Raw genomic sequence first — 20,566 nt, 5'->3', positions numbered from 1 at the left:
TTAAAATTATTTTATATTTGTTATCATATTGATTTACTTGTAAAATGAGCTACAGGTTTTTATCAGATTCACACGTTTCTCGATTTATTTTCACTGGTGATTTTGTGAAATGATCGAGATCCAAGAGTGAGAGAGAGTGAATGAAAGTACGGATGTGTATAAAGCGTCTGAAAAGGTTTCACTTTTACAAAATGTTACGGCACAGAAGCAAAGTCTGAACTGTCTGAAGTGTAATGCTGAGTCATTATCTTCTTATCTCAACCTGTTATACGCAGAATTCATTTATTTGGGGACTCTATAAATTCTTCCTCTTAGGTTAGTCAGTCAAAAACTGAAGGAGGAACATTTTATACATTTTTTTCAAAGATAACGATTATATTTTTTATTTGTTATCACATTGACTTAAACATTAAAGTAAATTAGCTATATTTTTTCTTCGTCATCCTATTTATAATTTGTTTTCCCCTTCAACAGATACACATATTTATCAGTAAACTATATATATATATATATATATATATATATATATATGGTAACATATTCTTTTTTGTTAAATGCATTTATTTTCATGTTTTTTAAATTAAATTTCAGACTAATTTTGTCAGATGATCGAGGTACTGAATAATGGAAAAGGTTTCACTATTACAAAATGTAATGACATTTACACCACAGGACTTACTGCCCTTTGAATGAGTGTGTGTCATCTTGTACTTTTTCAAAGACATCCATTACTAAAATAATTGTTAATATACATTAGTCCGACTGACACCACAAACCTTTGCATTTTAAACACAACAACAAGAAGGAGGTTTTGTTTTCACTTTATTCTTTGCTGTTATTCTTGTGGTAAGAAACAAGCAGCCATGTATAGATTCAACAGGTTCACTGTCCAACACAACAAGAGTCTACAAACACACACTGACCAGTCACAGTGCCTTCAACACAACAAAACCGTCCAACAATAAAATAACGTAGCCGTCGTAGGTTATCGTAAAAAAAAGCACCAGTTGTTGTGAACCTGTGTCGTTCAACTCCTCCGTCTCCTCGTGGTGCTCTTCATGCATGGGTGTCGATGTGGCACGGGTGATTCACATTGGCACATTTATTCTTTCAACTAAAAAATAAAAACAAACACCCTAAATAGATAGTACACAGGCAAGGATGTGTGATCATGTATAAATATAATACTGTGAGGCAGGAATGAGACCAGTGGTTTTCTTCAGCCTGTGCAGCTCAATCCTTCTGCTCTGAGGAGACACGCTGCTCTTACAACAATCACACTTTATTCTACAAAAACAGAGTTTGACACTCATCCTGATTTTATTTAAATAAAGGATATGTCTGTTGATATTCTAGATTTTTCTTACTGTCGATAAATCCCAATAAAAAAAGACTAAAACCAGCAATAAATTGGTCCCATTAACAAATCATCAGTACAGTCAAAGCCTCATGTTGTTAATTCAGTGCCATTGAGCAAAAATATTTTTAAAAAGCTTTAAAAATACACGTGAAGTACATCACACAACACTTTTCTTTGCATGCATTGTAATTAACTTTCGATCCCTAACACGAGCTCAGAGCTGAGACTCAAACAGTCTGATGAAGTGCCGACGACAACATGGGGTTTGTTGACAGTAATAAAAATATAAAAAATGGCTGACTGTGCTTTAACGCTGCTCAGCCTGTTCACAGACACTGGTAATCACACATACAATTTAAAGGAACATTTGTGTATAAAACTGTGCATATTTGATTTCAATTTGTTTTACTCACAGTCTGATAAATAAGGACCCTGGTGTTCCCAGCAGTCAAACTGTAACAGTTAAATGAGCTCTAATTACAGCAGCAACGATTCTTCTGTTTATGTTTTCACTCTGATCTTTAAATCACTTGCTCAACATCCTTCTTTAAGAAACTGAACTGACTTCTCCTCAGGGCTTCGAGCGCTTTGCGAGGTCGATAGACGCCACGACACAAGCGGAGGTTTCCACGACAGCAGCTGTCGTGGGACCAGAGTGTAAAGCCCACGGGTTGTATTATTCCACTCAGGCTACAGAACCTGCTCTGTTACAGGTGGGGCTGGGATGTTTGTGGGAAATGTGTTGTTCCAGTCAGAGGCAGTGGAGTTGGGTGGATGAGAGTGCAGCTGTGAGATCACACTGTTTTACAAAGCAGTTAGATTTCATCACCACACAGCACAGATTCGTCCATCGGAAACAAAAACACTGTTAGAGGAAACCCGCCGCGCCGCAGGAAGCCGAGCACAGCGGGCGGTTTAATCACAAACAGAATCCACGCACACATCGTCGTATGAGTCTAAAGCTATGCTGTCTACAGTGTACGCGTGTGTGTGACGGGGGTTTAATAGATATGTCACTGAATGCAGTTTGACTATTTTTTTTTAAATAATTCGTTCGACATCACTTCAGTTCAAACCTTAAAAAACTGTACTGGTTTTGATCTTTCACAGTTTGTTTCGTTTTTTTCACGGGATACGAGCAGGGTGATAATGAGCAGACTTTATCAATGTTAGCATGGTCAGCTTGAATTTGGCAGAACATGTAAATTCATAGGTAGCCCTTCACTCTCAATTAATCAGATCAGTCACTCCAATTAAGACACAAATTAGATTTGTAAAAGTCACTTTGGCAAATCTTCAGTTAGTTTGTCAATAATCACAGACAAAGTGCTGGAATTTATTTTTCCCCTCTCAACTTAAATCCTGCGATTGAAAATCAGTGCAGTTTTCCTGGTTGCTCAGAAATATACAAAACATGGAGGAGGCTCGGACGGTTGGAGGTCGTCACCGGCGATTACCAGATTCCACTGGAGCGACCGCCGGGAGGGGCCAGGATCCGAGCCGAGGACCTCTTGGGGATGTGGTCATCCACCTGGGAGCCTGAGAGAAACAAACATGAGTTTCAGTTACAACAAGGATTCAAATAAACACCTTCAACGCTGTCAGTCGTGTTGCCTCCTACCAGAGAGGCTGAAGGACGACTCGTGAAGGTCTCGGACGCCCTGGTGCGCCCGAGCAACGAGCTTGTTGGATGAATCTCCATCGATTGGGCCCAAACCGAGCTCCTTCTTCATGGTGTTCGCCACCATGGCCACGTCACCGGAGTATGGATCCCTGTCGACTCCTTTGTAAGCCTGAGTCTAAATCAAACAATGAACCTCTTCAATACACACACATTACATTCATACAGTATAGATTTCTTTGTCCGATTCTCACTCAAAGAACACAGTAAATAACATGCGCATCAAATACCTCCCCAGCAGTAAGTTGTATAAATTATCTAGTGCACCTAAAATAGAGCCGAGCCAAAGAGGCTGTGATGGAGCTTTCTGCAGAGGAACAGCGTCAGCGCTCAGAGGGAGCATTACAACCTTTATAAAACAGTTGAATCAGTGGAGCTAGACAGTTTGATGGGTGTGCTTGCTGTAGTTTCACTGTCAGCTGACAGCACAGCAATAGTCTCGTTACCCTAGTTTATTTTTTGGGAGCACTTACATAATTTTAGGAAATGCAGTAAAATTAAATATTTATTATCTTTGGTGAGGGAGTGATGAGAGAAACACTGATGTGAGTGAATGAAGCGAACAAACCTTTTCTCTCTGCACCATCTTTTTATAGAGGTAGTCAGGGAAAGTGCGCTGAGAGTAGAACTTTCCAGATCCCTCTGCGCACATGAACGCATCGTTCTCGCACACCAGACGTCCGCGGCTGATAGTGACCAGAGGAACGCCGTGGCAGCGCAGCCCCTCGTACAGGTTGAAGTCTCCGCCCTGCACCTGCGTGCTCACAGAGATTGTCCTGCACCAAAACACAAAAGCCATTAACTCCAGTTTTAGTTTTGCACTTAATTAAACAATCATGACATATTGCCTGTGTTTGTGACCCACGCCTTCAGGTTTCAACTTTAACCACGTACCTTGTTGCATCTGGATCCCAAACCACCACATCGGCATCTGCCCCGGCGATGATGCGGCCCTTGCGAGGGTACAGGTTGTAGATCTTTGCAGCGTTAGAGCTCGTCACTGCCACAAAACGATTTTCGTCCATCTTTCCTGTCACCTGCAGGTAGTGATGCATTAAAAATACAAAAAAACGTCACCAGATGAGCACCGACACAACACTGGAAAAATGACTGTAAGAAACCCAAAGCTGTTCTGATTTGAACAATCAAACTTGTGTTTAATGCTGCACAGACAGATTTGCAGATTAACGTGTCAGTGTGTGTTTGTGTGTACGTACCACTCCTCTCTCCCAGATGACACTCATCCTGTCCTGGACTCCAGCAACTCCATGAGGGATCTTGGTGAAGTCCTCTTTGCCCAAAGCTCTCTGCTTGGTGCTAAATGGACGGTGCTCTGATGCCACGACGCTCAGAGTGTCACTGGTAGAAGGATACGTGCGATTAGTTCAAGGGAATGGATGTATCCATAACACCTTCTTTCAAGTGATCGGTTTTAGAGCCACTGTTTGCTCTGTATTTGTGAAGCTGCTGTGCACATACTTGCCCAGCAGGCCCATGAGGTAGCTGGGTGTGTTGGGGTCGAGGCGAAGAGGAGGGACGATGACGTGGGCGGCGGCATGTGACCAGTCCTGGTGGTAATACTGCATCCCGTTCAGCACCGCATGGGCTACAGTGGTCTCTGCATGGACTACCTTACCTTGAGAGATAGAAAGAAAAGAGACGGATGATTATCTTCTCTCTTTATCACCGTCACCAACTTCACGGACTAAGCCGGCCACTCACCTTGCATCTTAGCAGCACTGATCATGTCTCCAGCAGCCATACTGGACACATTCACCAGGTAGATCGGACAGCGAGCCTGTAATCACGATTGGATCCATTTGTTTATCACTAACATTCAGACATATGCATACGAACAGGATGTAAAAATCTAATATCATGTCTGTTTACCCTGTTGGCAATGGTGACGGCTCTGTGAGTCGCCTCAGACTCCAACTGTAGTTAGGAGAAACAAACACAATCACACAATGATAAGTTTAACAAATTATTATTAATATATTATTAATATATATCTAGATATTAGCTCTTTAATATCTAAACAAACAAACTAATGTTCTGCTCATTTATCCTTCTGGGTAGGATACATTTCTGACATCTGACAGTCAGATGTTTAAATCATCATTTGTATATGTTTTGTCATAATCAGGTTTCCCTTTCCAATTTTCTTTTATATAGAAACAATAACCTCAAGTCCCTTAAATGTATGCTTCCATCAATATTTTAAGAGAAAATCAGGAGAGCAGGGCAAGATCTAAATAGAGATAAAATAAATAGAACCTCTGATGTAATTTACCTCTTCTGGTCGACTGATCTCGATACCCTCTGGTCCACTGATGCCCAGTTCCAGAGCCTCTTTGGCCCCCTGACAACACACATACACTTCAGCATTCTTAACATTTTATAAAAACTCTCCTCGGTATTTAAACACTCATTGTAATCTGCATGTGCACCTCTGCCACAAGCTCTCCGTTCTCGGCGTGGACGCGTGCGATGGCCCCGATGTCCTTACAGCTCTGGAGCGCCTGGTAGAGCTCTGAGTCCCGCAGCATCATCATGTCTTTGTAGGCCATGAACATCTGGAAGGAGTTCACCCCGTGCTCCCTCACCAGGGTCTCCATCTCATTACGCACCTGATCACAAGGAAAAAGGTCCCAGGTTTGAATCGTTGCTGTGGGCCGATCACAGCTGTACGTTTTCAGTTGGAATCCTCTGTGTGTGTGTGTGTGTGTGTGTGTCTTTGTGTCTTTGTGTGTTTGTTATATGGGGCATGAAATGAGCTTGGAGAGCAGCCAGAAGGAGATCACACTGGCATTGGTGACTATCACAGTCTTGCAGAGGATTTTTGCAGCACAGGAGAAATCTGTTCAATTAACTCAAAATGAAAAGAGAAAATATTTCAACCAAGTAAAATGTTAAAACAATAAGGAGTAAAAAAAAAAACGTTTAAAAGACATCATTAAATTAGCAGAAGTACTGGTGCCAAAATTCAAATGAACAAATATATGATTAGATTGTCACTGTCTATATTTTTACAGTAGATAACTTTGTTGTTATTCAATTTATGATTATACAGGTAAACAAACTCCGAATTTCAATAAATAAAATAAGAAATGAAGTATATTGATGTCAGCCATGGAATAATATAACGTGAGCGCGTGATTTAAAAGGTGAAACGAGTCAGAAACCATTTGACTGTAGACAGTGAGATGCGGCACACTCTCAGAGTCAGCAGATGATATCTTACCGACACAGAGCCAAAGGCTGTTGGCTCGTTGAGTCATAGAATGTGTCTAATGTGCCCACTGAGCATGTGTGTTAACCTACTTCATGTGAGGTTTAATCTAGGTCATTACACATTTCACCCAGAAATGAAGGTGGTTTGGCAGCTTCGTAAAAATAAAAGACTAAGGAACGAAGGAGTGAAGGACGACATCCGTTGAAAAAGAGAAGTGTTTCCAGGACGATCATTGGTTGAAACCTCTGTGCATCTCACCTTTGGTCCCCACCAGGTCACACCGACGTGCAGAGCGTAGTCGCAGCACGCCTTGGCATCGGCCAGGGCTCTGCACTTCTCGTAGGCGTCCAACAGGGAGCAGTGTTGTTCAGGCAGGACCAGACCCATCACCATGGTGGTACCACCCATCAGAGCCGCCTGGGTGAGGTGAGAGGGAGAGAAGGGGTGAGTTAGGGAGGAAGGAAGGGAAAGGAAGAGAGAGGGAGGGATGGAGGTAGAGAGACAATGGAAGGCAGAGGGAGAAAAAAAACTGAGATTGATGAGAAAGGAAAACAATGATTCTAGTGTAAAGAACAAAGACTGTTGTGAGCTATGAACTGTTCATCATCATCATCATCATCATCATCATCATCATCATCATCATCATCATCATCCAGCCTCGTATTTACTATTTAAACAAACTGATGGACGGACCACATTTCTCTTCACGTATGATATTCTGCACATAAACATATTGTTTGACTGTAATAATCCGTCGAAGGGAACTTCTCTCGGTTCTTGTGGCAATTAAATAAATGATAGAAATGGAAATTTGTCGGAAGTTGTCTGAAAGTAATATTAAAAGTAATAGTGATTACTGATGAAACCATGAACGTGATATCTGCTGTATAGCTGCCTCTCCAACACAGCAGCAAACTGTGGGAAAATAGTGACGAGGAGGAGGAGAAGGCACTGACTGATGAAGAAAGGATAAACATAGAGAAGGAGAAAAATGAGAAGGAGGGGACAGGCTGGAGAACGAATGAAGAGAAGGGAGTTGTCTGCAGTGACTCGTTTCAGTCAGCTGAATGGTAAATGCACTTTATGTCACCATGACAACAGATAACTGCTCAGCCATGTCTGCCGCGTCCGCGCCCTCCACCGCCTCCTCCTCCTGACACCGTGCACTGAGACAGTCACCCATTCAATATATCACACTAGAGTCTAACAGGGACTGATGGGAAAACAGGCAACAATCATGTGTGAGACAGGAAGTGAACAGCGGAGCCGTCTGTGTTTGAGTGACAGCTACAGTGGCCAACATCAAGCTATTATGTTTCGTATATAACCATAGTAACCAGTCAGAATCATCTGCAGCGTCAGCATCCAAGGCCTCTGCATATGTAATGTCCATTGATCACTGTCAGGGTGTGTGTGAGACGGAGAATCAGGCAACATGGACCCACAGCAGGGGGATTGTGGGATTGAAAATGCTTGTCTTGAAAACCTAAATTGAAATGTACTGCCTTCAAACAGAGGGATTGTTTGAGTGGAAAAGGAGAAAGAGAGAAAGGAATGTGTTATTACTATCTCTCTGTTATCATCTGAGTGGGATGCATTTTCAGCGTGGAGAGGAACAAGGAGAAGCTGTCTGCTGGTTGAAATCTCTTTACTCCTGCTCTCTTTCATTGCAATGACAGTCACTGGATAAACATCCAATTTTAGACTTTTAAATGATAGAACTGATAAGGACGTCTGGGTGAGCAGAATGAAACCATCAGCAAACTCAGTGTAGAAACAAGAATAACCAGGTCTGACATAAGTATTTGAAAAACAGTTTTCCACCGTGCAGTTAGTAGACTTGAAAAAAAGTTAATTTTGTTCACACCCACAGAATTTATTTCTCATACTAGACAAGATGTCCAAATCAACAAAATTAATTTAAAAGCTGTCCTTCCTCTGGTTCCTCCAACATATCACCGATCACTGACGGCAGACCTAAAGTAGATGGTGACACATAAACCTCCCGACAATGTTTTAACATGACTGCGGCTTTCTATTAAAGACCCCCCAACCCCTACTGTGAAGATAATCCCCAGACAAGAAAGTAAAACAGAGGGAGAGTAATGGAAGAGAGACAGTGACAGTGTGAGGGAGTAAAAAAATAACAAGCAAGCACACAAATCCCTGTATTAATGACAGAATATGGTTTCTGAGTATGCAGTGAAATGTATGATTTTATAAACTCACTTTAAAACGTTCCATATAAAATGCTGCTCTGATTGTGTATGCATGAGAGAGGGGGAGACAGGGGGAGGCAGGGAGAGAGAGTGACTGAGACATGACTGATCTGAGAGGATGAGAGAATCTCTGTATGTTGGAGTCGGGGGGAGAGGCTATCAGTGTCAGACAGATTACCACAGCAGCTCTGTGATCAGCCTCTGTCAGAAATGCTCATGCTTCACTTTACACAAGATGTCTGCAGCGTCTGCCGCGACACACACCGCGACGATAAGGACAACGTTATGAAATGATGTGGTCCGGCGAAGTCGCTCTCACATTTTAATATGATGGATATCTCACTGTTCATTCTGTAAAATAAAAGTTTTCATATAACAAATGTTTAGATCATAAACACGATACTTATATATCTGTGAAACGCTCATATCGGACAATTTGAATCAGACAAGCGAAAAAATCGATTGTACAAGAATCGTATTAAAAAGGGTTATCAGGTTTTGAAGCTGAAATATGAATTTTGATTCTGCAACAACAAACTCTAAATACAGTAGAGGGTTTTCAGGATCTGACATATCTAAGAGAATCTGGTGTTAGTAAAGACTCTTCTCCAAACAATACACTTATAGGTTTTGTTAAAAAGTGAATGTTTTATTTGTATAAATAAGAATTTACAGACTTTCAACGTGCAGCTGGCACTGAATTTATCTTTTAAGGTTAAGTGTAACTATAACACAGCTCAATATCTGGACACAAAACCTTAACACAAGATGAAAAAATGCATGTATAAAAAGGTCTGTAGATCAGTGTGAGTCTTTCCTGGGGGGTGGGGGGAGCATGGGGTGAAACCGAAGGGGATAAAGCGCAGGAAACAGCAGGGAGCGAGAAAGAGAGGAGGAAGGAAGGAAGGAAGGAAGGAGGGAGAGCAGGAGATGGAGCAGACTGTTACAAAACGATGGGAGGGAGGGAAAATAGTTTTGGGGTTCATCACAATTGCACATGAGCTGTTGCCGTGGTAACTCAGGCACCATAGGGACCAGACAATGCTACCATGGTCATACATATACGCGTGCATCCACGCACGCACGCATTTGCTCCCTCTCATTCCACTGACACAGAGTGGGGGGTTAGTTGCCTAGGCAGCGAGGTTAGTGGGTAGGGGTTGGTAAATGGGGGTTGCCGGGGTAAAGCTGGCATACGGAGGATTCAATCTGCCCCAAATTCCTCTCACCACACTTCATCTGACATTCCATTAGACTCCAGCCTCCTTTCACTGAGACTCAGCGCTGCAAAGTCCCAGCACTTGATATCATCCACCATTAAAATCTTAAAAAACACACTGGTGGTGTTTTGAAAAAGAAAGATACAAGAGGGGCTTTAGATCTACAGATGATCAGATGAACTTCTTAGACTGCATCTGACTAACACACTTTCGTTTTAAGTGCATGAGCACTTTAGCTCTTTATCAATATTAATCTCCTTCCATACTAACACACCTGAAAATGCATATCACGTTACCATTCACATACACAGGACATGTGCGTCGGCTCAGGAAGTTTATTTCCAAACATCATCTTTTTTGCCCGTCTACCATGCAGCCTCGGAGTTTCCAAACTAAAAGTCAGCAGTGTTTCTGGACTTATCCAAACTCAGAAGTAGTGTGGATGCTGGACATAAGTGTAAAAGTTATATGTTTATAAAAAAAAAAAATCACATTATATTTATGCTCTTCCAGTAATACAGCCCCGAAGTTTAATTTAGGACAAAATAATAGCTTTATAGTAGCTCTCTCCTTGTGCCACGCCTTCCTACATCCACTGCAAAGCCTGTGACTACAGCCTCGAAAACTATACCAGACAACAACAGCAATAGCGTCCCACAACATCTTCCAGAACATGCTGATGCTGCGGGCAACAATTAATACGCTCCCTCTTTTGAATTTTTAAATCCCCTCATTATTAAATCATCCTCTCTGCTCTGAGTCTCGGGGTGATCACTGGAAAATATGGAGAGCATCCGTAGGAAATGAACTAATGAAAACTGAACAGCTGAGTGTGTCTTTGCTTTCATCTACAAACAGCTGCTTGGGTTTGCATCATATAGGAGCAGCGAGAGAACATGTGTGGTCATCGGTCGTGATGATGAAGCTGAAAGGGGGGGGGGGGTGAATATTTAACTACAGACGAGACAGAGAAAGAAAGTATGGCTTTGTATTACAGCTGTCCCTGGAGTCTAAATGTCTTTAATCATAGGTCATTGTCTGCTTACAAACCTACTGTAGTCATAACACAGGCGTGTGTTTGTGTGTGTGTGTTTGTGTGTGTGTGTACCTTGGTCCCACTGTAGAAGTCGTCCTGGATGCCGGCGTTCATGAAGGTTTCCTGCAGATGCACGCTGGTGTCTATTCCGCCCGGCAGCACCAGCTTTCCGGAGGCGTCGATCACCTTGGCCCCGCCTGGTATCATCAGTTCCTTTCCAACCTGCCGGAGAAAACACCAACGATCAACTTACACAACTGTATGACACATTGTACAGTCGCCTCCGCCTTGCATCTGAGCATTTGAACAGGACCGTGATGGAGCTGGAAGAGATGTGCCCCTGTAACCTTTTTAGCATTTACCTCCACTATTTGTTTTAATAATCGACATAATCCCGTAAAACAGCCGCAGCCCCCCCAATAATCCCTGAGAAGTAAGCGGGTCATCCACTAATCAGAAAGTTGTGGTTTGATCCCCGGCTCATTCAGCCCAAACGCTTGAGTGTCCTTGGGCAAGATACTGAACCCAAATTGCGCCTGATGTCTGTGCATGACAAGTGTGTGATAGAAAGAAGTAGCATGTTGTACTTCTGGAAGAATGTGTGTGTGAATGTGGTTTGTAGTGAAAAGCAGAATATACGTTTTACTTAAAAAATATAATACTGGTAAATCAGAGCAAACAACTTGTCTGTAACAGATACTTCAGTAAAGCTGAAATGAAGTAAATGTCCCTAAAATGATAAAGACAAACCTTTTTCACAGACTTGAGCACCTTCTGACATCAATACTGTTCTGGTGATATAAATAGTGGCATGTTTCAGCAGAACTACAAAAGAGCTTTGAGGTTTTTCTGATTAAAATGCATCCTCTTCACACAAACGGGTTCCATGACAGCAGTCTGTGAGCTAATTATAGCGTCTGCTGTCATTGCGTGGAGCCACAGTTCAGCGAGTCCTTCATTCTCCTCATACTGTTTTATTGTGAAATGAGTCCACAGTAACAGCTGGGGATGCATGGGGAGTAAATGTGTCAGTCAAAGTGCATGCATACATACCTTTGTGTGTGCCTGAGGTGAAATAAAGGTGACAGTAACATTAGTTAGTATGTGTTACCTGCTGGATGATGCCATTCTCAATGTAGACGTCTGCTTCATGGGTGAAATCATCGTTCACCACCTTCCCTCCCTTGATGAGGATTCGCATGTTGGCAGCCATAGTCCTACAAGAAGAACGAGAAGGTATGAAAAATAAAAGCATTTACAATGATGATGTTTGAACAGATTGTATATCGGTTCGTGGATTCAACCTGGTCGAGGTCTCACACTTTCAGCTCATTATTGAAGACACAGCTTGATTAAGTCTGATGAGACTCAACAAACTGAGAGGAGCTTCCACAAACATTCCTCTGTGTGTATGTGTGTGTGTGTTCTGCATGGATGGCTGTATGCAATGTGTTTCAGGGGCAGAGCACAATGGTTTCCCAGTCACGCAGAATCAACTCATAAAGATGGAGGAGAATGGAGAGAGGAAGGAGAGGAGAGGAGGGGAGCGACAGGGCAGGAAAGAGAACAGTGAGAAGAAAATGTGTACCTCAACTGGATGAGAACAGAATGGCTTCAACTGGATTTGTGTTTCCCCGTTTGTCAATTTACTTTTAAAGTCACTCAAACATATTGTAGAACCGATATCTTGCATGTATGCCTGGTGGATCGATGGTCCGACTCATATTGAACCCAGAACTCAACTCACACTGGCGCTTCTGTATCAAACGGACATTTTTTTGTGATCAGGTCAGACTCCAGTTGAGCTCGGAGAAAATTGAGGAGAAACGAAGGGATGAAAATAGAAAGAGCAAAACTGATAGACTGATAGAAGAGGAGCAACAAGAAGAGGGTTGTGCAGACATGAATGGTAAAGTGATTGTGGTAAACATGGCAGTTGTGGTGGTGGGGGGGGGGTGCGGTATGGAAAGCGTTGCCCTAAAGGCCTGGCAGCCATGATAAAAGAGTGGTTTCCCAGGAGATGGGAACTGGAGTGCTTTCACTGGAAAAAAAGGGGCTACGGACTCACACGCACACAAACACACACACACACACACACACACACACACACACACGACTGCATGTATGTCATAGCATGGTGAGGCATACTAAAAGTTCAGGACCGATTTGCAAAGAAATATTGCAACACAAACGTAAATGTTAATGTTTGTCACTTTAAATAAACAAATACCGATCGCTGTAGTGCCCCCATCAGGCCAGTCGGTGTAATGAAACTACCAACTCAGTCGGGATGAGACAGCGGTGACAGCTTGTCCAATGTGAGAGTTTGCTTATCTTCTGGAAACAGTGGAGTCAGGACGGACTGAGCTCTGCTGCCAAATACAGTTCTATTCAAATGAGTAGTGCACTTTTTTTCCTGAGCATCTTGTGCAGAATTAAGGAAACAAATAAATGATCCACTTCACAGAAACTGAGCGGTGTCTACTTAAATCTTTGGCATCTGCAAACTGATATTTAAAGACTGAAACTGCTGCTGTCACTATTTTCCAGTCTGTTTTGTCCAAACCCCACGCAGCTGACTGACAGTGTGTGTGTGTGTGTGGGGGGGGGGGAATGGGAACGCTGACTAAACAGGCCGCTGCACTGGACACTGCAGGCTTTGTGTGTCTGTGAGGACTGTAAAGCCAAAGGAAATTAAAGTCAACTTATATAATTGACATTCTGTACAGTGACACCTTTAATACTCACGAACACACAGTAAAGCCCCCCAGCTGCTGGCAGGGAGGGAAAATAAAAATCACACTGCCGTTGTAGGTCATCTGTCAATAACTCTCTGTTATACTCACACTCATGATGGAATGGACATCCAATTAAAATATGAAGCATGCAGTTGTTTTACAAGATGTGTGACTGAATTTCAAACTCACGTCCTCAACGTTAGTTACACTAAAATATCAGAACAACAGAAACTCAGCATCATAAGCATCAGACAGGTGGCTCCTCTCAGTCAGTCATTAGAAACATCACAGTTGATGTGAATCGGCTTGAAGCGATTTGACAGAATGTGATGAAACACAAGGTGACGGAGGAGATGTGAAGCACACTGAGGTGCTGTGAGGAGCTGTGATGTGACATGAAGACATCTGAGGAGTCATGAGGCTACATTGGGGGCGACGTGAGAAGGTGCCGCTATTGGTCCACGTCAGGTCTTGCGGTCGTCTCGGTACGTCGAAGCCTCGAGATTACGATTACACAGCAAACATCTGTCTGCAGAAAAGGCAATTTGAAAAGATATATGCATTTCCCTCTCACACTAAAACACAAGACGGCTTCACGTGGACAGAAACGTTAAATCAAAGGTGGCGAAGATTTTATTACTTGGAGAAACGTCAGTTGTCTGCAGCGGCTGCTGGTCCTGAATAATGCTAAAGACCACCCGGCTGTTTCAGTGTAGGTTGACGGAGTGAGTGTGAGTTCCCTTTCTGCTGTGTCATGGTGGGCATGACAAACACCCACAGAAAAATACACACAGACACACACCAGGCAGCATTTCACACTTGCCCCACCAGCTGCTTCAGCAACGCACACACACGCACACACACAAATGGATAGGCACACGTTAGGGTTCTCATACACAGACACAAGCAAACACACACAGACATACACAAAGCCACACCCTCACTCCTCTGCTCTCTGCAAGCAGACAGTTTTTTTTAATGGGGTGTTAATTAATAATGAATGTGGAGCAGCAGGCAGACTTAGTTCAGACTCCCAATGTCACATCATCACAATGTCACACACACACACGCAACTTCATGACAACATACTGTCATCGTGTAGCTAGTTTAGACCAATCGGAATGAAAGAAAATGTATTTGTAAGACTAAGAGACGTCAAACGTTTCTGTGAAAAGCCTGAACACGTAGAAGGAGCTTCAGTCTGACACAGTAGCTGCTGAAATCCTCAGATGTCTGTTTCTGGACAAGTGCAGACGACATGTGAGGCACGGAAACATGTGTGCATGTGTGTGTGTGCGTGTAATGTCCTTAAAAGTTACTTGTGACAATGAGAGTGTGTGTGTGTGTGTGTGTGTGTGTGTGTGTGTGTGTGTGTGTGTGTGTGTGTGTGTGTGTGTGTGTGTGTGTGTGTGTGTGTGCATGGTGTAAGTGAGAAGAAAGGAGCAGACAGCTGCTGACTCCTGCTTGATCTGTGGAGTAATCGCCACAGGGAGGGACAGTGTACGGTGAGTGTCAATATGAGTCTGTGTGTGTGTGTGTGTGTGTGTGTGTGTGTGTGTGTGTGTGTGTGTGTGTGTACTGCATGAGAGTGAATAGAACATTAGTGAATCACACAAAGATAAACATACAATAACCACATAACTAACTGGGGCATCACTCCTGAGGATTAGGGGCATCTCTCTCTCTCTCTCTCTCTCTCTCTCTCTCTCTCTCTCTCTCATCCTTCTGTACTAGTGTATTATTGTGGAAGATGTACGGGTGTCTCCATATTTTACTGCACTTCTTTCCTTTCTTCTACAACTTGGGGCATTAAGACTATTTAAAAAAAAAAACCTACTGAGAGCATTTACAGCTTTTTTTTTTTAAACCTTTGACCTTTCGCCTGACCTGTCCCCCACCTTCTCTCTGGTGCCACCTACAGGCAAAGACATCAGCTTTGACGAGAAGATATATGAGACATTCACTGAGCTTATTTAAGTTCCTGACAGGATGAATCATTTTGATTTTAAATTACCTGGGGGCGTTTCCATTTCGGTGCCACCAACAGGACAAACTTTACTTGATTAGCTCTGCTGCCGACATCCTCTGATTTAGATGCTCACAGCAGATGCCACCGTTTTCTGTTTGCACTGAACAGACAGATGTGCTCGCATTTACATACGACCTTACATTCACTTTATCCTGGGATGCATAATATTTAATATGCATAGTATTTCTGATATGGGCATGCTAGGTGAATCGATGTGCTTTAAAGGGTTGGTATACGCCTCGAACAAAAAGGATGGTGGATGATCAGACAGCATCTGAATCCTATTCATTGCTTTCTGAAGCAGCACATTTTAACACCGCCTGAGAATTTAGGCGACGTCCACTCTAATTTCAAAGCTATGACAAGACAAACTCTGTCTCAGTGATAATAATCCTCATCCACAGCACCTGGAATCACAAAACACGTGACCACCCGTGCTTATAATGGAATAGATGCTCAAATACAGGAATACAACACGAGTAGGCCGAGAGTTGCATCATCTGAGAAGGATCTGAGCATCCAGCTCACCGTGATGCACCGATGATCTCATGATCCTCCTGAAGGACCCTCGAACAAACACACACACACACACACACACACACAAACCAAAGCAGGTGTGTGTGCGACACCTACACGAAGAAGCCAATAATGAGAGAGGGAGGAAAAACTGAGAATCATGCAAAAGATGAAGGCAGCCACATGCACACAACAGTGTAATACACACACACACACACACACACACACACCAGCAGGCTCGTTTGTATTCAGGACGACTCCTGCAGACCCTCCTCTTCATCACCACCGTAACTCAACGTATTTGGTAGATGAGAGAATAACATATAGAGGAAGGGCAGACTTACATAACGATCAACACACACACACACACACACACACACACAGGCTTATTGCAACGATGGCACACCACGTACACACACATTACACTGAGCCTTACTGCACCGACGACACACACACACACACACGACGCTTTCTCCCGGTTTGACTGATTTTTCACTGGATTTACGTGAAACTCATTCACTGTCATCGATTTTTCTTTCTCACGTTCATTCATTCTCAGTGGCGGTTAACGGTTAAACGCACCGTGACCGCGAGAGAGCACGTAGAACAAACAGCAGAGATCTAATTAGCTCCATGATATTAGCTCCATGATATTAGCTCCATGATATTAAACGAAACTGACGTCAGCAAGTGGCGGAGCCCAGGACCGAATGAGATCAAACGCTTCATTTAAACATTAAAAACACACTGGAGACAGAAAATCAAAATGGTTGAACTCGTCCCGCGACATATTAAATAACCGGTGACATGTGAGCATTCTGAGGCGGGTGGTACCTGGTTTTTTTGTCCGGTCTTCAGAGCCCCTCCGCCGGCCTCGCGCTCTGCTTCTCTCCGTTGCCCAGCAGCAGAGTGCGCGCGGACAGCTGGAGCAGCGCGAGCCTCGAGATGCGCGTCCGCCCACCAGCCGGCGTCCGGCCAATCACAGGCCGTGGAAGTCTGAGTGACGGGGACGTCCGACCAATGGGAGGGGAGATGTGACCGCAGGGCAGGGGCGCGTCTGTTGCTTCCCGTGCTGCCTTCACTTGCTCACCGGAAATATGACGTTTTGGTTTTTTAAAATGAATAATTAGTGAAGAACAGGTGAAGATTCAAACCTGAGACATTATTTATGATCCCTGTGTGTATTAAGAAAACAACATGAATTATAACAATAGGACAGATCCTGCTCCACAGTATTTTGTTTATGTTCGATGCTTTGTTTATTCAGTCTTGTTTCTAATTTCTTCACATATATTTTATTTCACTTAAGGAATTTATCTTTGTTTATTTATTTTTTATTATATTACATTGTCTTTTCTACTTCTTTAACATGTATACTTTCTCTGAGGGATCAGTAAAGTAATTTCCTATTGTTAAATAGTGTCATGGATAATACGCCCATATTGCAAAATGGCAATACTCTAAAATTTACCCAAAACCGAATTGATAGTAAAATATTATATTATCTATACATATTATAGAAAATGTAATGTTCTGTAGTATTTCATTGGCAAATATATAAAAGGATGGACATATTAATTACTAACAACTACATTCACTCTATTTTGTTCTGCTTTTCTTTCTGTTGTGCACCGATCGATCTCCACGACAAAACATCAGTCAACGAAAAAAGAAATCCAATTCAGCAAGTTTGATATTCTGATCTGCAGCACACGAATGCTGCACTTTGGTCAACAAGCGTTTACAAGCAGCACGTGAAGGCAACAATATGGCGCTGAGAAGCCTCAGAGTGGAGACACGCCCACCTGACAGCATGGCAGAGTGACGCTGGAGAGAATTCACAGGAAGAGATTAACAGAGGGAAGAGATTTAAACACCAGAGCTGATGGAGATCAATGATGATTAATACATTCTTAAAGGTCCAGCGTGTAGAATTTAGTGACATCTAGTGGTGAAGTGTCATGTTGCAGCTGAACACCCCTCACCTCACCCTCCCCTTCCAAACACGAGGGAGAACCTATATGGAAACCTTCAGTTGTCATAAAAACTCAAAAAGGTTTGGTTTGTCCAGTCTACTGTAAAACAAAAACATGGCGGCCTCCGTAGAGAGGACTCGCTTTAAATATAAAGGGTCAATCCATCCTGAGTACTGAGACAGAGCAACATGCATGATTCTTTCCCTTCATTGTGTCAGTGCAATTAAACACAACTTCACAACGAGATTAAATACAAATACGCCATCTGGTAGTTCCCCGGTGGTTCTACTTTACCCTGGCTTCAGTGAAGTGATGGTAAATTGGAAAATCTCAAAAACCTTGCTGAGCCACAGCGGAGCCTGGAGAGAGAACTGACATCCGCCACAGTTAAATTAGCTGTTAGACACAGAAAACAATAGGAGCTTGAGTTAAGTTTTGACTTCACAGGTTATTATATTTCTCACTGACACACACACACACACACACACACACACACACACAGTTGAAAAACATGGAGATTTTCAGGCTGGATCACAAGAAACAGTCCTTTTTTTTATTCACGGTTCATTTCTTACATTGTTCAAGTACAAAGTTAAAATGCTTTTTTTAATTAGTTCATATTCATACAAGAGTAAAATAATAATAGTGCCTTTTCATTACTACGACAAACTTAAATACAGTCATTGTAAAGACAAACTTGATTTATATTCCTAACAATATATTTTTCTTATTTTCAGATAAAATTTTAGCACCTTTTGAAACACCACCAGTTCCTCCTTTTCCCGAAAAGCTCATCTTTCATTTAGTCCATGAGATGAGTGTCTGCATGCGCCACAGCATTGTGTGTGTACGTGTTGTGCGTGTGTCTCTGCGTCCGAGCGCCGTTCGCTCTGTGTGTCAGTAACAGTGTGTATCTGTGTGTATTTGTTTGTGTATCAGTGTTTAAAACAGCGCATCACTCAGCCTAACAGCTGTCGATGTAGGCGAACAGAAACACCATCACCGTGTCACCCATCATTTAAAGATATCGACTCTCGCTTCTGACCGAACTGCACCGCTCTCAAACAGACACACACTGAAGTAACGTCTGCAGAAAAATCTGATGGGACAAAAGCCAGTGGTTCACAACTGTGGTCCCTGTTTCAGGAAAGTTTACTTTTCCAAATACAAGATAAAAGGGAAGAGACCACAGGATCCTTCTTATTACGAGGAGGTGACATTTTCACCTCTTGGTTTGTTTGTCAGCAGAATCACACAGAAGTTAGATGGAAGGACGGGACATGGGGCAAGAAAAACCCCATTTAATGTTGGTGTAATTCCGGACTAAGCTTTAGATCCACAGACTTATTGGGAGATGCAGCATATTCTTGACATTTTCACCAATTTCCCACGAAGCGGGTGCCACTTCAGCTCGTCTCCTGTTTGAGAGCGTGTGTCCTTTGGCTCATCGCTTATAACAACAATTTCTTCCGGCCTCCTTGGATACAATAGAACAAGTCACTATACTAACTGTAATATATGCTTTCTCGAGCCTCTCTCTCTCCCCTCTACAGGCTGAGACTGAACTGAACTGAGCACCAACCTGGAACAGTACACACACACAATAACAGATTATTATTGTAATATTATTACCATTATTTTTATTATCTTTACTCCCTAATCTAACATGAAATCAGAGATTACACTGACTGACTGACATGCAGCACCTGGGGGTGAGGTGGAAGGGGGGGGGGGTTTCGGTGGGGGGTGGGCCGGGTGGGGGTTGGGAGCACCAAGTGACGCAGGGTGGCGATGTCACACCCGGGGGTGCCGTGGCCAGCCTGATGGCAGCAGGCAGCCGGCGAATCCACAGTGTGTATGCTTGTATGTGTGTGTTAGTGATGTGTGTCGCAGAGAAAGGAGAAGGGCGAATGTCTGCACCATGTTTGTAGCAAAATGTGTGTGTGGGTCAGAGAGTGTGGGTGTGTGTGTGTGTCTGTGTGTGTGAGTGTGTGTGTGTGTGTGTGTGTGTGTGTGTGTGTGTGTGTGTGTGTGTGTGTGTGTGTGAGAGGCCTGCAAGAGCGCTGTAAAAAAGAGTTTAGAAAGCACCAGACGATTGGTTGTAAAAACGAAGAGCAAACTTGGGAAAACATGTCGAACCTGCTGGTTTACTGTTGTTTTGTGTTACTGTGTATTTGTTTGTGTGTGTGTGTGTGTGTGTCCAGTTGTTGGCTGGTATCTGAGGAAGGTCAGAGGATCAGAAGGCTTCCTGGAGAAAAGATTGTTGGTCGTCTCAAGACCAGAAGCACCAGACTGAAAGAGATGACAGCCCTGTCTGAATAAAACACACAACTGTCTCCAGTGACGGTTACACATGGCGTTAAGGTGTGTATCATCTCCTTATTGTTTACCTGCTTATGCCCGTTCAAAGTCAGAAAGGGTCTGGGATTATCCCAGCATGCATTGGGCATAATAGAGGTTGAACAGTTGCATCTGTGTTGTGTAAGGAAGTATCTGTTATTTATCCAGGGCTGTCTGTTTCAGTCACAGGAAGTAGAAAACCAGCAGAGAGTCTAC

General features: G+C 43.0%; 2 protein-coding genes across 2 annotated transcripts in view; both read right to left on the bottom strand.

Moving 5' to 3' along the window:
• Positions 1-805: 805 nt before the first annotated feature.
• Positions 806-17,008, bottom strand: LOC109647067 (dihydropyrimidinase-related protein 5-like). The gene is made up of 14 exons (XM_069514656.1): positions 16,869-17,008; positions 11,863-11,968; positions 10,824-10,973; positions 6,535-6,693; positions 5,492-5,671; positions 5,335-5,403; positions 4,932-4,976; positions 4,764-4,839; positions 4,521-4,677; positions 4,259-4,400; positions 3,936-4,078; positions 3,610-3,817; positions 2,982-3,159; positions 806-2,899 (listed from the first exon to the last, which is right to left on the bottom strand). Exons 2-14 carry the CDS (start codon positions 11,962-11,964, stop codon positions 2,814-2,816), a joined length of 1,695 nt encoding a protein of 564 aa, XP_069370757.1. The 5' UTR covers positions 11,965-11,968; positions 16,869-17,008; the 3' UTR covers positions 806-2,813.
• A 1,328-nt stretch (positions 17,009-18,336) lies between these two features.
• LOC109642379 (DNA (cytosine-5)-methyltransferase 3A-like) overlaps positions 18,337-20,566 on the bottom strand; it is a 39,884-nt gene continuing 37,654 nt past the window's right edge. The window contains exon 22 of the mRNA XM_020107145.2: positions 18,337-18,406. Coding sequence (XP_019962704.1) covers positions 18,398-18,406 — 9 coding nt within the window. The 3' untranslated portion in view covers positions 18,337-18,397. The remainder of the gene's footprint in view (positions 18,407-20,566) is intronic.

This window comes from Paralichthys olivaceus, chromosome 19, assembly GCF_024713975.1.
Source record: "Paralichthys olivaceus isolate ysfri-2021 chromosome 19, ASM2471397v2, whole genome shotgun sequence".
Taxonomy (NCBI): Eukaryota; Metazoa; Chordata; class Actinopteri; order Pleuronectiformes; family Paralichthyidae; genus Paralichthys; species Paralichthys olivaceus.
The sequence above is the reverse complement of the archived record's forward strand: the minus strand, read 5'-3'. Positions and strand labels throughout refer to the sequence as shown.

What these genes read in the sequence shown, in the direction of transcription:
- LOC109647067 (XM_069514656.1), bottom strand. Translation starts at nt 11,964, where the DNA reads ATGGCTGCCAACATGCGAATCCTCATCAAGGGAGGGAAGGTGGTGAAC. An exon ending in ACGGAGAGCTTGTGGCAGAG is followed by an intron (nt 5,404 to 5,491) that starts GTGCACATGCAG and finishes GTGTGTTGTCAG; the next exon opens with GGGGCCAAAGAGGCTCTGGA. An exon ending in AGATCAGTCGACCAGAAGAG is followed by an intron (nt 4,977 to 5,334) that starts GTAAATTACATC and finishes TCCTAACTACAG; the next exon opens with TTGGAGTCTGAGGCGACTCA.